A 17,279-nucleotide genomic window follows, 5' to 3' on the forward strand; every position below is an offset into this window, starting at 1 on the left:
CTGGAAGAAAAGGCAGCAAATCCCACACTTACCAAAAGCATCTGGAATTAATCTCCTGAGATTCATAACCTGATTTTTGGGCAAAGGGCAGAGCTAGGCACTTTGCATTATCAACTCACACTACAAAGCTAAAAGTACTACAAAGCCTTTCCTTCTCAGATACAAAGGCCCTTGCCAAAATAAGGATATGCTGCATCTTGACAAATAACTTTTTATTATGAACTCCACTTGTAAACACAATAGGAGGAAAGAAAAAAACTCGAAAGGGACTAAGGCTATGGGTCTTGTTGGGCTTAGACTTTGCCACAACTAGAAAGGATTTGGTAACACATTAACTAGGGCTGGAACTGAGTTGTATAAAGGAGTCAGCGGATAGTGTATCGTACATAGGGGACTTCGATGTCCTCACCACTCTTATTGCAGCACAGCTCAAGCACCAGTGTCCGCACGTGGTGGCCGAGCTTTTGCTTTGACACGCGGCTCACAACTTGTGTCATCCTGGGGCAAGGGAGAAGAGAATAATGAGCAGAAAGCAAGAGAAGAAGGGTGACAGAGGGACAAAGAGTGCAGGAAAACCATAACACGAGGAGAGCAGCTAGAAGCTGAGGCTTCCCATCCCAGGCAGAACCGCCATCACACCGCCCAGTGGCCAACTCACGGCTGATCCAAGCGTTCGTTGAGCTTGGTGGCTGGCATGAAAAAGGAGTACAGCATGCATACACCTTGGGACAGCATGGTGATCTCTAACTTGTGCTGTGTCTGGACAAGATGGAAAGAGGAAGGACATCAGCTGGAGGGAAGAGTCAAGTTAACTGCACAGCCAACACCTCTAGGTGGAGTAAGTGAAGGGATGTACCTTGAAGTAGCTGAGGAACTGCTTGAGTGTCATCTCTTCACCATTAGGCTGCAGTCCCTGTACCTCAAAGCGATCCCATAATGTCCATTCTTGGTTATAGTACTGCAAGACAAAGAGTAAGCTAGCAGAATGGGGGTCACCCAAGATAATCCTGCCCCTATCAGTCAAGTTGGCACGTTAATAAATTTCATCAATCACTGTCTTCTTTTGTTCAAAACCCTCCTGTGTCCCCTATCTCTTAAGTAACTGATGATCAACAAAGTGACATACCATGAAGACCCTGCTATCGCTTTCACTCAGCCCTTCACCCTCTTTGCAGTCCTATTTAATGTCCTCCAAATGAACTGGCCCTCCTTGTGATTTTTCAAACATGACAGTCAGTCCTACTTCGCATAGGTGCCACAGGGTGCCACAGGGCCAATGGTGAAACTCCTACTGTTGACTCTAACTGTATGCTGAATCAACAAAGGGTACACAAAAGTACAGGTACCTATAGAAAGTCCACATGGTATGATGAAGATTAAAGTCAGTTCTTCAGACACATACACATACACACCCCTCCCAAAGACTCTACCTCACCAAAGGTTTCCATACAAATGGCTGCTGTACAAGCAGACACCCACCTGATGACGGAGCGGGGCAAGTGGCTCAGAGAAGCTGAAGAAGGGCAGGGCAGGGCCAAGTTGATGAAGCTGTTCTTATAGGACTCAAGCTTCTGGTGTCCCTGTACCACCTTGTACATCTCCAGACACACAAGGCCAACAATAGCTGCTGTAGTCGTAGCAATGGCTGGGATGATCTTCCCTGCAATCAGTTTACTCTGTAAAACAGAGTGTGATCAGCTGAGGTAGTAGTCAGAGAATCAGGGTGTATAGAAGGGACCAAATGTGGAAGACTCATGCTTGGGAAAAACATGAAAGGTTAGGTTTAGACTATTCACTACCTTATGCCGGTCCGCAGGGGCAATGTTATAGTTCTCTGCCCGGAGGTTGGATGCAGCAACAATGAAATCCATATGGGAGTTGCTGTCATCATCCTATTGAGTAGGAAAGAAAGGAGAGAAAGCCTCAGAAATAAACAATGCTGCCTGCCTCCCAGGGTCTCAAGTATACCGCACTCAATTACCTGCCACACCAGCCCCAAACTCCCCCATTTACAAAGGATGACAGCATCATGTGGCAAACCTTTCTTTCCCAGGACAGTGTAGGCTGAATCACAAACCTTCCCTCCCACACTGAGAGCCCCCCACACTCCGTGTCTAGCACCTTCTCAAAGTTGATGGGGTACATCTTGAACCCAGTGAGAGCCTCTGGGCTGGGCAGCATCAACTTGAGCTCCCGTAGGCGGCTATCATCTACAGGAAGGAAGGGCACATTAGTGTGTCAGGGTATGAGATAAACGCGAGCACCTATGTTAAGTAAGAGGGGTTCAGACAGAAAAGATTTGAAAAGGTGACACAGTATGGGAAAGAGTACAGGAAGGGGCAAAGGCAGAGAAAAACCCATTATGAAAGGGTTAGGGAACATGAGGAGATATGTATCCGGAGACACCAAGGAATAGAAGTACAGGTCTTAAGAAAGGACGTAGATAGCTGTGCTTTTTACTGTAGATAAAAGTTGCAGTTATGAATGAGTAAAGGAAATGTGATCTGATTCATTCAATGGAATGTTACTTTATTTTACATGAGGTACCCAGAATAGTCAAAAGCAGAGACAGGGAATAGAATTGGGTTACAGAAAGGGGGTCTGGGGAGCTATCTTTTGCAATATCTTGCAAGATAAGAAAGTTCTAGAGATGTATTACACAGTAATGTGAAGATTCTTATCACAATTCAAAATGGCACATCCATCTTTATAATCAGTATTTTTTTAAAGGAAGGAGAAACAGTATAAAGACAGGAGATCTTGAAGAAGACAGACAGAGAGAGACAAGATACAGGGGAGAAAGGAAGAGAAAGGAGGAAAAAGAAAATACATATGAAGGGGCATTGTGGGCAAATGCACTGATAGGGAAAAAGTATACACATAAATAATGACATAAATAGGAGGTCATGTAAAGAAAGATGCCAAGGGAATTAATGGTGAAGATGAGGGGATTTTTGGTGGATGAGAGGGGAAACTATGTGAAGGGGAGATAGTTAGGGAGAGAACCAGAGAAACACACAGAAAGGAGCATGATAGAGCAGTATCTGGAAAGGAAAATGAGGGGCATGTTTGAGGAGGTGGAGACAATTACACAAAGGGAAACATCAGAAAGCTTAAGCAGACAACAAGCAAAAGAATGGCTCTGAGAGCCTGAGACAGAACGGGGAGAGACAAACATGGCTTTGGAATTAGGGAAACTGGGAGACACTGAGAGGGAGATGAGAGAAGACACTAGAGTTCAACATTAAGGCAAAATCCGTGTACAGAAAAAGCTGAGGATATGGGTGGGCAGACCTGGAAAGAGATGAACCAGGGAAGAAATAACGGCAAAGAGACTGCAGGTGAAGGTGGTGACAATTCTTTCCCCCACAGATAAACAGAATAGAACAGAGGAAAGGAGCACAGCACAAGGCAAAAGGAGATGAATAATCAGTCCTTCTGGGATCTACACTAGGAAGATAAAAGAGTATATGAGAGAGTCTGCCTTAACTAACCACCCTAATTTTACATAGGAGGAAATGAGCACCAAAGGCAGTATGTGTAATATTTGAGTCTGAAATCTAAACAGAAAAGTCAGAGTGGGGAGGCTTGAAAGGACAGGGAGAATGTGGGGTGGCAGCTCCAGGTTAACTGTCACGCATCCTCACCAAAAGAGGCACTGCTAGTGTTTTGGAATTCCTGGTCAGAGACATGGATCTTGACACCAGATTTGGGGGTGAATTCCGGGATTTGCACAGACTGCAGAAGAATGGCCACAGCAGCGCGGTCCTGAGAGCCCATCAGCCCATAAGTCTGGGCAAACAGGTTGGCAGCAGCCATCACATAGTCCAGATGCAAGGACTGCAAGGCACGGAATGGTAAACACATTGTTTTTTTGTTTTTGTTTTTTTTTAATATTTTATTTATTCATGCACACAAGAACTAGGGTGAAAGCCAGATGTGCAAGGGGTGAGAGGATTCACCAGAGTGGGGAGCAGAACAGGCAGACTGACGAAATACACTGCTGAGAGGTGCAGCGGGGACAGGTCTGCTGTGCCATGTGGGTCGGCTCTCTGACCAGCCCGGGATCCAACACAGGCCATCATGGTGACAGCGCTGAGACTTAACCCCTAGGCCATGAGGGAGGCCCCAAGTGTATCAGCTGTCACTTGGAAAGTCTCAGTCTCCTTTCCAGTCCCCTACCTCCACCTGACCCTAGGGAGAAGACTTACATTGCTGACATCAAAGACTAGAGGGTGTGGACAGCGTTTGGGACCAGACCAGAATGGAACTCCAGAGCTTGTCACCTAAGAAAATAGAAAGTTCTGGGGGAACAGGACCTGAGAGGAGCGCTCTCTTTGACAATTCTCACTACCCGTGCTAAGTAAAAAAATATGAATCCCCACAAAATTCCTGTAACATAGGATCATTATTCCTACTTAACAGGTGAAGATAACTGAGGTCCAGAGCGTGTGAGCCTTGCTCCAAAGTAAAATTGATCTGGAACTTGAACTACCTAGTTTCCTCTCCTGTAATCTCCCAGTTTTCACGGGTATTGGGTTATTACTCATTCCATGTTATATCAAGGGAAAAATAAACTGAGTATTTTGAGAAAAAGAGGATGGCAGAAAAAAAAAATAACAGGCAGCTAACTGCAAAAGTAGCAGACTTGATCACTTTATATGATCTCCAGGCCTTGTTGTGTGCCTACAACAGCTAAATTAACTGCAGCGAGTCAAGTTAACAGCCCATAGCAAGCTCCTGTTTTCCAGGAGATGTACGCTGCCAAATGAATTCAGTAAATGTACAATACCTGTTCAGGAAAGTTATGCAGCAGCTGCTGAATGGTGTCAGAGTACTGGGCGTGCCAATGGTGGAAAGCCCAAGTAACACAGTCAACCCAGTTCTGTGGCCGTTGTAGCACCAGGCTGCGCTGCAGGGCCTCTAGCACCTCGAGGGGCTGGGTGCCTGCCAATCGTATTGTTTGTTCCATAAACTTGGGGTCTCTGTTAGGAACGAGAGAGGGCCCAGGGGACAGGATTACACTTAGGTGTGTCACGCCATGGAAAGCCACTCCTGATCCTTATGGCAGAAGGCCCAAGAATTCATCACCTAGTCGTTAAGGGATGCACTGGCTGGCAGACAGGAGACAGTGAGGGAGATCTAGACAGAAGGATCACTCACGTGAGATACTGGTTGACATTTTCAGCTGGCTGCTTGAAGAGGCCTTCAAACTCGTCCCGAGCCCACTGCAGATAAATTAGGCGAGGTTATGGGAGACAAAATGAAATCTGCAGGCATTATGAAAGACCATCAGTGAATAAAGAAAATAGGAAAAGATTGGCTGCAATGACAGAACACATGGAAGAAGATCCTCAAATATGGCTCTTGAATTTCACAATTCACAACCAACTCAACTTAAAATCCAAAGACCTTGATCTGGACAGTGACACAAATGTGTACGTGTGAGAAACTTATACTTAATATGTTTGTACTTCACCCTAGCTGTGTCTCAGCTCAGTAAAAAGGAAAAAAAAAAAAAAACAAGAACAAATCAAAGCAAATCTTATGTAGTTCTGGGGGCTGGCTATTAAAAAGAAAAGATGGAAGTATTGCCTTCTAACAAATTTGGGGGTGGGGGTCAATAAATGTCAGCTTGGCACGGTTTTGTAACTTCAGCTATATAACATGGTGGGTTTACTTCTCCATCCTGTCTTGAAAAATATACTGTACTAGTGATCTACCTCATGGACTTGCTATACCTCATGGACTTGCTATCGAAGAATGAACAAATAAGTAGATCTTTGAAGTTTATCTGCAACAGTACCAAACATATATTAAGGGGTAAGTGTTGTGCAAAAGCGCTGAGGGATAGTACTGTCACCCTCATTTTATAAATAAGGAACCCAAGGCACTTAGATGTTAACTACAAGAGTCACATAGCAAGTATCTTTTAAAGGCTTTTTTGATGGGCTTGCCTGCATTTCAGGCTAAGAGAAACAAGGACTGAACCATATCTGATGTACACATACACTTGTATAAATACACATACCTCTCTTGCCCACAATATACATACACAGATGTTCCTGGTGTCTTCCTAAACATAACCTCAAAGGCTGCACTAAGAATAACTCTGATAATGTAGTGGTTATTGGGTTTCAATGGGACTGGAAATTCAGGCTAGATTCTGAATGCCAGTTAAATATGTTTACGCTAACCATTCAAATGAAATGTACACTGTTTCACATATAGAGCAATGAAAAGAATTATCCCCACAAATGGGGAAATCTAAAGATGGCCTTTCTAGAGGCAATTAAGTAACTAGCAGAGATGCTACTGAGGAATTATTTTTGTTGTGCAAAAACAAAACAAAACAAAACAAAAAAACACCCAAAAAACCAATAAAATTTGTATTGCTTACAGTACAGCCTCAATTTTCAGATATGTCCTGAATTATACACAATTATTTTATGAAAGTTTTAAGCAAACATGTGTGAACCAACATAATAATAATATGGAGCTGATGCTGTCAGCCACTTCATTTGAAGCTTTTAAGACTCAACAAGTCTTAAAAGTCTGAGGGATAATAATACACTGGTTTTCCCTATGGACACAGGAGGAACAATGGGCGAGCTGGTCTCTCCTAACTGAAGACATGGACTCTGGATCTTCACTGAGGGACAGTTCTCTCCTGGTGTCCTTGTGTGAGCTTCCTCTGCCAAAATAGTATCTGCCGGTCTGACGATGACAAAACTGACAACCAATGAGAAACCCAGACTCCAGGGAAGCAATGGTGCCTGTCTTCTTCTTCTCCTTTTTTTAACAGTAAACACAACCTATTATTTCATACTTGACTTTTCTCACCCCACATAATGCCCAGTTTTTCTACTTTGGAAAACTCTGGGGCCAAAGAAGTTTTCTAAGTCTCTGGGAGCTTCAGTGAGTTATGGTAATAATTTGGGTATTCCTGAGATGGTATAATTACTTCAGTTTACATGACAATAATTTGAGAACTGAGGGGGTTGGTATTGTTAGTCCAAAAAACAAGGTCCTGTCTCGGCACTGATAATATGAGTTTGCATAGTGGGACCCACAAAATGGAGGTTGTTAACGTGATCAACACAAGTAACAAATCTGGACCTAAGTCAATTTACACTTATGGACAGGTAACACCTCTCCAGGAAATCTAATATACCCCCAATCATAACCTAAAATATACGAACCTCACAACTCAGCTTTAACTATTCCCCTCAGCCTAGAAAACAGGACCTGCTAGCCTTATAAGGAAATCAAGTGGTTTGACTGCGTTGATGCCTTGTCTCAGCTTGCTCTTATCCTAAATGCCTTGGGAGAGTGTGCCACTCCTGGTGAGACACTGTCCTCTCCATCCATGGGTCACATACCCTTCAATAAAGGACATAACATGAACAGTTTAGGTTACTGGTTGCAAAGCGAAGCCTCGGACAAAAGGCACGTTACATGTTCAAGAAGGCTTGCATCATTTGAGCAACAAGGGCTTGGTGGTTGACAGGCTGCCAGGTGCCAGTCTGTTCCACCCCCACCCCCTCCCCAGCAATCTCCTCCCTACAGTGCTGATCACCTGAAGGGTGTGCTCAATGGCATTGGGAAAGTTCTTCAGTGTGCAGATGGGGATGGACTTCTCAGGAGGGTCCCGGCTGGAGCTGTATGACTCTGTCAGAAAGGGGATAACCACTTGCACATTTCCTTTAGTGCCCAACGTGCCCGACTCCACTAGTGGCTTACGGTAGTACACACAGCGTTGATCCATGTACATGCCTGTGTGCGGGGAGGAATATGAGGCGATATTATCAGGATACAATAGGAGAGGCGGGATACACCCCTCTTTTCCCCCCAAATACACACAAACTTGACTCTGCCCTTCTGCCTGCAAACTCACGGGTATCCACGTTATCCAGGGCATTGGCCACACCATCCAGATTCTGGAAGAAATCATCATCATAGATATGCTCTGTGTCAGGGCCCACACGGTTCTGATGGCTCATAACCCGGATATGTGGATTTATCTGACGCACAGCTGTAGCAGCTGTGTCAGACTTAAATTTCTAGGTGGGAATGCAGGAAGAGAGTTGTTACTAACACATTCATCAACACACCTTACAGAGCTGTCCTGAAGACTGCTTTATCTAATAATAGGCAAGTCCCAGGAACTGCGTTCAAATGGAACACATTTGCTTGTTACTGAGGAAGACAGAAGTCAGACAGGAGATGATGAAGAGGAGGCAGACAAAGTTGTGGAAGTTACTGGGGCTAAGTCATTTTACCACACATGAAACTGGGAGTCAGTGGAGTGTTCTGAGCTGATAAGGAAGTGACCTGACTGGGGATATTCCAGGGGAGAGAAGTCTGAGTTGTTTACCCTCTCACTGCGTCTAGCCTACTCACTGTGATATCCCATGGCCGGAACAAAAACTGCCGATTCAGATTGGATTTCTCAATAGTGTCCATGTCTGTAATGGTGACTTCTCCATGTTCTCCACAGCCTAGCCCAATCATGGCAAAGTTCTTGAGCAGCTCACAGCCAATGGCACCTGCACCCACCTGGGAGGCAGTCAAGGAGAGACAGAGGCTCGTCAGGATGACTGAGGGTAGTAGCACCCATTCACGCTCTTACCCCTGGAGATAGCAGGGGCGGGTTGTAAGGTATGCAGATTCAAGTCCCAGGGAAATAAAAAGCCATGGAAAGAGGCACCACAGGGAGACGAATGGTACACATCGGGCTTCCTAAGGACAGATAAAGTGGAAAAAAGGGATGAGATGAAGGCACAAGAACCGAAGACCCGCTCTAATGAGGCACAAGGACACTCCAAAAGCGGAGCTGCCGGAAATCACTCACCAAGAAATACTTCTGGTTGCCTAGCTTCTCTTGAAGGTCTGAGCCAAAAACAGCCACCTGCCCATCGTAGCGGTTCTGGCACTGAATCAGAAGTGAGGAGGTCAGACAGCTGCCTTTCAGAAGCCTCCAAAGTGCCTTTCCCATGGGTCACAATCACATACCGGGAGGCACTTGTCTTCTGTGAGGGCCTCTTTGTCCTCCGGGAGACACTCAAGGGCATCAAAGTACAGCCACTGCATTACAGGCATAAACTTCCCAGAGCATGCCTGAGGTGGTTAAATAGAGGAATAAAAAGATGAACAGCAAGTGACAGACTCATGAAGGCAGTGGGCCCATCTCCAGTCTTGCCCTCTCCACCCATCTGCCTGACCTTCATAACCTCCTGTGCAGCCAGACCCCCAATGAAGGCATTTATGGGTGCCAGGTCCCCAGCAGCCACATAAGCCAGCTTCCGGATAAGGTCTTCATCCAGGTTGTCCTGCTGCACTGCTGGCAGAGCTCGAGTATTCACAGCCTGTGCTAGGCTCACTAGTTCTGTTGCATCCTCCTGGCAGGGCAGAAGGAACCAGGAGAAGACCAGTCAGGCCACTATATGGAAAGGAACAGTGGGCCTCTGGGTCAAGGACACTAGTTGGCTTGCCCATCGATCTACCTCATTGCGGGGCCGAGGAAGCCGGCCATACTGAGCCCAGAACTGGTGTAGGGCCTGAAATCCAATGTGCAGCACAGCAGGGCACGAATACTTGGCAAAGTCTGATATCACAAAGTCTGGCTCTGCCAACGAGGCCAGCAAGGGTTTCTGAGAAGAAAATGCACATCAGAGAAAAAATGAAAACCCAGAAAGGCCAGGAACCCTCAAGCCCATCCTTCACACATACTCACAAAGCTGATCTTCTTAGGCACTTTGACCTGACTGACAATGCCGCCACAGATATAGTCAGAGAAGCTGGAGGTATCGCAGATACTAAAGGTATAGGGACCTAGAGAATGCAAAGGTTGGCGGGGAATTTGTCAGATCGTGCACCAACCCTCGGCCACGGTGTGACCGAAAGAAGAAATTAGGAATTATACAGCCCGACTCTGAGTGTGGAGTCCTATGCTCCAAGCTCTGTTCAAGAAACCACAAACCATTACCCCTTCTACCTTCGGGGCCCCTCAGGAACCACAGGCCTAAATGCCACCCTGGAGAAGTTCCGAGGTGCAAACTTCCTCCCTCTCAACTTCCAGGATCCTCCTTCCTTACTGTTGGGCTCAAGGTAGAAAGCCAGGAACATGCAGCTGAAATTCAAGGAATGAGATCTTCCCTTGGGCCAGGATCAGTTCAGTGTCAATACATATATCATCCCTGAGATCCTGACACTTACAACACGAGATAGAGATGTATTTCTCTCCTCTTCCCAGCTGTCTAAACTCCAGGGATACCAAACCACAACTCAGACCAGAGTTCAAGTTATCAAAACGGCTTAAAGAAGATTAACACAACAATCATCTCTCTCTCTGAGCCCCAATTCCTACCCCTTCACCAATATTTAAGCCTCAACTCAAGCCCCAGGAACTTGTTTTTCTGCAGTACCTAGCTCAGTCCAGACCCCTTTTGCTTCTCAGCTCTTGGACCGCAAGACCTAGCTCAGGCCCAAGGGAGCACATTCCCTAATTCCCAGGATCAGACAACAAATCACACTGGTTTTTTATTTGGTCCCTACTTTATTTCAAGTTAACAGTGACAAAGCTGATGCAGGACTTCCACTTCTAGTCAGATGTATCCTTCCATGTTAAGCAATCAAGAAACTGAACAAAGTGAGTGAGGCCATTTTCAGCTCTAAGAGGTAGATCACAGAGTACTTCTCACTCCTTTCTTAGTGTACGATGGAAAAACTTCAAATCAGAAGACATTCAGTATCTCAGAAACAGGACCACACAAACCCTAGACTAGTAACAAAAAAAAAAGCCAGCCCTGAAGGATTCCAACTGCAACTAGATAGTTTCTCAATAACACAGATTCTTCATGAAAGATTTCCAGAACATGCCTTTAGTTTTCATCAAATTTGTAACTTTTTATTTCTTCCTAGCTAGGAATACTTAGCCCCAAATTTTCATTGGAATTTGTTACATTTGGCTAAATGTACTTCAGATATCGCAGTTCTTGTCTTTTACTTCCCACATTTTGAACAGCCTGTCTTCCCCCCACCCCCGTCAAAATGTTCATGCTTGCACAGAGTTTGTGACACATGGAATATGTTTATAGTTAATTCAGTATTCTTGTCTGCTGATTTTAAGCATTATTTGGGATTAGCAAATTAAAATGAGAAAAGATTATCAGTACATCAGTTTAAAAAAAAAAAAAATCCAAAGAGCTATCTTTCACAAGAAAAAGGGGAAAATGGAAAAACAAAAGCAGCTTTAACTTAGAAGTACTTGGAGTTCTGAAAAATGTTGGTGGGGTTGAAAGGAGTGAGAAGTACTCTAAAAAAAGTCAGGGAATTCCCTGGTGGCACAGGCGGTTGAGCACAGCGCTGTGAAGCTGTCCAGCAGCCTCTGCAGTGCAGGTTCGATCCCGGCCGGCCGGCAAGGGTCCCACAAGGCGCAGCAGACCTCTCCTGTCGCCCCGGCTGCTCCCCTCAGCAGCGTATTTCGTCAGTCTGCCTGTTCTGTTCCCAGCTCTGTCTCTGGTGAATCCTCTCACCCTCCCGTGAATCTGGCCCGTACCCGCTTTTGTATAAATAAATAAATAAATCTTAAAAAAAAAAAGTTATGGCCAGTAACTCCCCAAATCTTATAGAATTACAAACCCACGCCGAATTCACGAGATGCCAAACAAAAGAAGCATGAAGATAACTATGAAGCTATGAAGGTACATCATAATCAAAACGATTAATATCAATGACAGAGGAGATAACATACTACAAAGAAAATAACAAGCAAAATGATGGCAGACTACTGGCGCAAAATAATGCAAGCAAAAAGTTTTCATAGCACTATCTTCAAAACACTGCAAGGAAAACAAAACCAAACCAAACCACCCACTCAGTATTCTAGACCTCACAAAAATATCTTTCAAAAAACACAGAGAAACACAATCTGAAGCCTTGAAGAATTAAAAAAAAAAATCACCACTAGCAGACCCACACTACAAGAAATGTTAAAGCACATCCTTTTGGTAGGAGGGGGGATAGCAGATGTTAACCAAGACCCACAATGACAGAGAAGAACACTGGAAAAGGTTCCATGCAGACAAAAATGGAACATGTTTTTCTTCAATCTCTTTTAAAAGATAACTGTTAAAGGCAGGGGTGAGTAGAGAGCAAAGGGGTGAAGGTGCCGAACAGATTATGGTGGAGGAGTACTGCTTTCATGAGGGGTGTGATGTGGTTAACATACATCTGAAGAGGTGTGCACCAATACCTTAAATCATACCGTGAACCAATGTTACCTCCACAAAGAGCAATATGATTGAGAAATACAAGCTATCTGTTAAAGCAAAAATAATGCACTGACAAATTATGTCACATAAAATATAAGACAGTATCAAATAATGCTGTAAAGAAAATGGGAAATACTATTTGAAGGCTCATTTCAAATGTACAGCAATAAAAGACTATTTATATCTATGCTAAGGACACAGCGCTATGTACCGTAGGTCTTAAAGCGAACACAGAGCATGATCCAATAAAATAAAAAGGAAAGTGAATCAAACACTTGCAACATATGGCTCTATAGTCGCAAGAGATGGACACATCTCGTCCATATCCTAGCTCAGAGTTCTGAGAGACAAGCTATCTCTTGGCTTTTAGAAGTTTCAGAAGATAGGTATGTGTTACCCTTAACCTCTGACACACGGCAAGGACAACATTTCTTGCCTCTAGGCTTTACATACCCAGTACTTTGATCTCTATGGGATAGGCACCATTGAGTTCATTCATGCCCTGGACCTCTGTGAAGGAGACAAAATCACCACTCTCGAACCCATGCTGGGCCTCATCCAAACAGGTAACAATTCCAGGATTATCCTGTTTGAAGAGAAGAAGGCCTCAAAGGTAGGCTGGGCAGTAAACAAGGAGGATTTGTTGGTTACCTGCCGACCAGCACCCCTGAGGTCAATCTCCTTACCCTGGTTACCATAGAAACCATAGCACTGAGGGGCTGCTCCCCATTGGAATCTGTGAGGATCATTTCCTCTCCAAAGTCACAGAACAGCTGCCTGGAGAGGGAGACAACAGGACTGGTGCTTGAGAACCATGCATGCAGGTGCTCCACTTGTCCCATGAGAGGCATGCTGACTATTTGCTAAGCAAATACAGATCATCACTGCTAACAATCAGATGGCACTCATGCCATATCGGAACATGCAGAGTCAAACACCCAGTTGGATGAGGGTAAAATTAGGGCAGTGGGAGTCTGGGGGTCCTGTCCGGTCTTGGCAGGGTTTGGAGAAAGGGGGAGGCAAGCGCTTACCCAAAAAGGCCCCGAGTATCTGCCACCACCAGCTTGATTCCATGGCTATGACAGAACTCACCGACCTGCAGCTGGTCCTCCAGCGGGGTGTTAGTGAGGACCACTACCTGTAAAGACAAGAGTCATTCAGCATACCCAGCAGTTGGGTAAAGGGGGTAAGAAAATAAAAGAGAAAAGCAGGCAAGGGGTGGCTGGGGTATCAGGACTCAAAGGCTTGGTGATCCAGCCCTCTTCTATGCACATTTGAAAATTAACTCATTATAACTTAACAAAATTAACAAATATTTTTAATTAGCAAAAATTAAAATAAAAAAAAATTAACACAATTGTGTAAAGCTTTATACTCAGTGAGGAGAGGAGACTATCATGAGAACTATGAAACATCAGACTATGGCAAGAAAGGCAAAGATGTACTGAGACAGCAGACCCTGGGACACAAAAATCCGGTAACATCTGTTCCAAGTCTGGCTTTACCCCCGTCATCTTACGCTCCTATTCTCAGAAACAAACAAACAAACAACAAAAGAGTCCTGCCTGGCCATGACCTACAGGGCTCTCTGTTCGAATTTCCTTCGAAGTCACTATCATATTAACAGCTGCTGTCCTTTTGGAAACTCCAGAGACCCATATCTCACCCACGGTGCCTCTTTCCGGTCCAGTTACTTAACAAACACGTGCACAGAGCTTACTCTGTGCCAGCTGCTACTCCTTAAGTGTTTAACCCTCAACATAGCCATTCTTTCTCCACAGATGGGAAAAATATTAAGACAGATGAGACCAACCGTTCATTGTCCCAGACCGACAAGAGCTGTCTCTGTACACAATGACCAAGGGTGGCTTCTGAGCTCCAGGTTCATAACCACAACATTACAGTGTTTGACTACTTCTTTCCTCCTGAAAATCATGTGATCCTTCCACGGGCAGATCCACAGTGGAATTCCTGCCAATATCCCCCTAGCCTCCCAGCACTAAAGCTGATGCACACATCTACCCATGAAACAGACTAAATTAAGCGCTGAAAAAAAATTAGGACACAGGACGATGCTCCGAGGTACCTGGAAACCACTAAGGAAGTCCTCAACAAGGGCCCCAGTGTAGGTACTGACAGGCACGTAGCTGTTAAGCTCAGCAAGGCGCGGCTGTGATACTTCAGCCCGGTTTTTACCAATGTCCTCCTCCCGCAGGTAGAACTGCGGAAGAGAAGGAATGTAAGTGCTGGCAGAGTTCGGGAGGCTGCCATGCAGGTGAGGGGAAAGAAGCCAGGAAGAGGTACCTGGGAGGAGAGGTCAGTCCACTGGGCAGTCCCCTGGTCATGTAAGGTCACCGCTTTCACCCCACCAAGGATGATATTCTTGGCAATCTCTACACCTAGGCCTCGAAGGCCTGACACCAGCACACTGGATGTCTGGAGATGCTTCATTGCTTCATGACCCAGAACGTACCTGCCCGGTGAGATGAGACTCTAGGTCAGGGCTTGGCCCACAGGGCTTGGGCCCTATGCTTTCTGTGCCCCTCCTGACATCCTTAGGATGGTCACACTTACAGCTGCCGGGAGTAAAGACCCTCATCTATGTCTGCCTCATTGCCCTTTTTTGGCATTTCCTAGGGTTGGAGGGAGAAAACAGGTTCAAGGAGAGAGCAGGAATGGAGCTCATGTGACAGAGGTAGTTTCCCACCAACCTCCATAGCACCGCACCAACCAGCTAGTGTCCAGGGAGAAGAAACTCACGTTGGTTGGAGCCAAGGGCATTTTGAACATCACAGAACAGGAGGAGGAGCAGTTAGAGTTTGGCTTTGGAGCAGGCCCAGAAACACAGTGTTTCTTGGACGGTGGCAAGCTGGACATCTAGAGAGAACAGGTCAGAGGTGAGAGTGATGAGGGCAGGTTTATATTAGGAGCAATACGAAGAAAGAGCATATGCACTAGAAAATACACTTTACAGAAGAAGAGAAAGACACAGAAGACATGCTATGTAGGAGGGCTCCACGAACGGTTGCTGAATGCTCAGTTTAGGCCCACAAAGTCCAGTGATCACACACAGGTAGACTGTAACTGGGCTGGATTTCTGTGACAGTAATGCAAAGGTCTGTGGAAGCTAAGCAGATAGTAGGAAGGGGTTCCTCCTGATGGAAACCTGATGAGATATCCGATCAAGAGGTATCCCATGAGGCTGCAAGGGCACAAGAGCCTGCGAGGGAAGATAAACTGGATGTTGAAATGTCCTGAGGGCCTGATATAGAAGCACAGACTGTTGAAAGCTGGTAAACTGGCCAGCACAGGTAAGGTGCTAGGATGGAAGGGCTGTGTGTGACAGGAGTGGGTAGGAAGAAAATGTGACTTTTTTTTTTTTTTTCCGGAAGGGAAGGAAGTGGTGGGAGTGGAGAAGTTTCAAAAGAACACTGCTTTCAAGCAATTCCTTCCACGTCGACCTTAGAAGGGTGTGAAGGAAGACAGTTGGTCCTCTGAAAAGACGGCTGGGAAAAAGAAAAAGGGGATGATGTCTAAGAGGAAAACCGGGGGCTTCTCAGTAAAGGTCAGTGCTGTAAGAAGAGTGGTGCCTGGAAGGCAGTAAACAGAGCTGTGCGGGTGGCTGAGTCATTCCGTTCAAGGCTGTATCTGGGAATGTCTCTGAAAGTGAGGTAAAGAGGGAGACGTGCTGAAGGTTACACTGGTGCTCCAACATGCTGTGGCCAGGAGGGTATGGGGTATAGCTACTACCAGAGCTCAGAAATCCGAAGATGGGAGTTCTGAGTGACCGGCGGGGGGGGCTGGGTCAGCTCTTCGGAGAAAAGCCAAGACCTATTAGTGCCATCGCTGAGTCCGCCTCCCCCATGGACACTGTGGAGCAGCTCAGGGCCCTCCAAAGCCTCCCGAGCCAACCTGAACCCCGGGCACGCGGGGATGAGCCCCGAAAGGCCGTTTGTTACCAATGATGGTTCTCCGGGTCACGCTGCCGCCAACTTCTCACACAACCGAAGTCACACCGGTTGCCACCTTCGTCTTATTCCTTCCCCGCCGACTACTCGGTGGACACCTGTAGCTGCCGCGCTCCGTCTCTCCTCTCTGACCTTCCGAGAACCACCGCACACAGCTTTACCTCAACCGCTGAAACAAGATGGCGGCTGCGGAGCGGTGACCCAAACAAGTCGCCTGTGGTTGCGTACACTCCTGAAGCACTTATGACGTTGCCAGCTCTTGTGCGCAAGGGGTACATCTCCACCTGCTGGTTGCACTCAGCAGAACTGCAAAACCAGATCCATGAGTGAATGACTCTAAAAAGAGAGAAAATCATCTCAGTAAATCAAGGTCACCCTTTGCACAGCCGAATTACATATGACATTTACGTGGTGGAGAACTCAGCGGCACTCTGCTAGAAAAACAGGCTTTCAGTACAGCCAGACGGCGCCAAAACCAGGATTCAGAACTGCTCATAACGTTAAAATAACCCGCAACTGAAACGGTTAAAACTTCGAATCTGCTGTCAAGCCTACCTACTTTTCATTCCACACTCTCACACTTAGCATTTGATTCGGAACCAGCACTTCAGTTTCTTCTTCTGTAAAGCTATAATAACAAAAATCTGGATCGAAATTTGAAATTAGTAGCATGAAAAAGCCAACATTATCTAGAAGTCTGCACCAGTGGCATGCATGTACTAAACACCACGGCTGAATTTAATAACGCTGTAAGTATTATGCATGCTGATACATATTTTATGACTACGTAAAACTGTCGTTCAGCATACCCCCGGCACCACCACAGAAACCTCCAGTTATTTCAAAATCATTATGTCAATCAGCTGGGGGGATAATGACCTGATGCTCACTGCCTAAACAGTGACACTGGACAAGCAAAATGCTAATGCTACCAATTCCCATGAAATAAAAGTGCACATCAAGTCACCAGAGATACAATTACATAACAAAGCTTTGGCTATGCTATTAGTGCCATAGTAATCTGCTTAGTGATAAT

General features: G+C 45.6%; 1 protein-coding gene across 1 annotated transcript; it reads right to left on the minus strand.

Annotated features, from left to right (window-relative positions):
- Window positions 1-238: 238 nt before the first annotated feature.
- On the minus strand, window positions 239-16,541 carry LOC119250669 (ubiquitin-like modifier-activating enzyme 1). Its single transcript, XM_037518331.2, is given in 27 exon segments — window positions 239-498; window positions 659-759; window positions 857-958; window positions 1,480-1,530; window positions 1,533-1,676; window positions 1,800-1,892; window positions 2,122-2,210; window positions 3,648-3,840; window positions 4,212-4,286; window positions 4,793-4,985; window positions 5,164-5,228; window positions 7,580-7,776; window positions 7,898-8,063; window positions 8,404-8,559; window positions 8,855-8,935; window positions 9,016-9,120; window positions 9,225-9,401; window positions 9,507-9,653; window positions 9,737-9,834; window positions 12,729-12,861; window positions 12,962-13,052; window positions 13,307-13,413; window positions 14,362-14,496; window positions 14,580-14,748; window positions 14,850-14,908; window positions 15,036-15,152; window positions 16,235-16,541. Coding segments are annotated over 26 exon segments (3,177 nt in total). The 5' UTR covers window positions 16,235-16,541; the 3' UTR covers window positions 239-365.
- Between the last annotated feature and the right edge of the window lie 738 nt (window positions 16,542-17,279).

The sequence above is a fragment of the Talpa occidentalis genome, unplaced genomic scaffold (genome assembly GCF_014898055.3).
Source record: "Talpa occidentalis isolate TD23 unplaced genomic scaffold, MPIMG_talOcc4v2.1 talOcc4.18, whole genome shotgun sequence".
Taxonomy (NCBI): domain Eukaryota; kingdom Metazoa; phylum Chordata; class Mammalia; order Eulipotyphla; family Talpidae; genus Talpa; species Talpa occidentalis.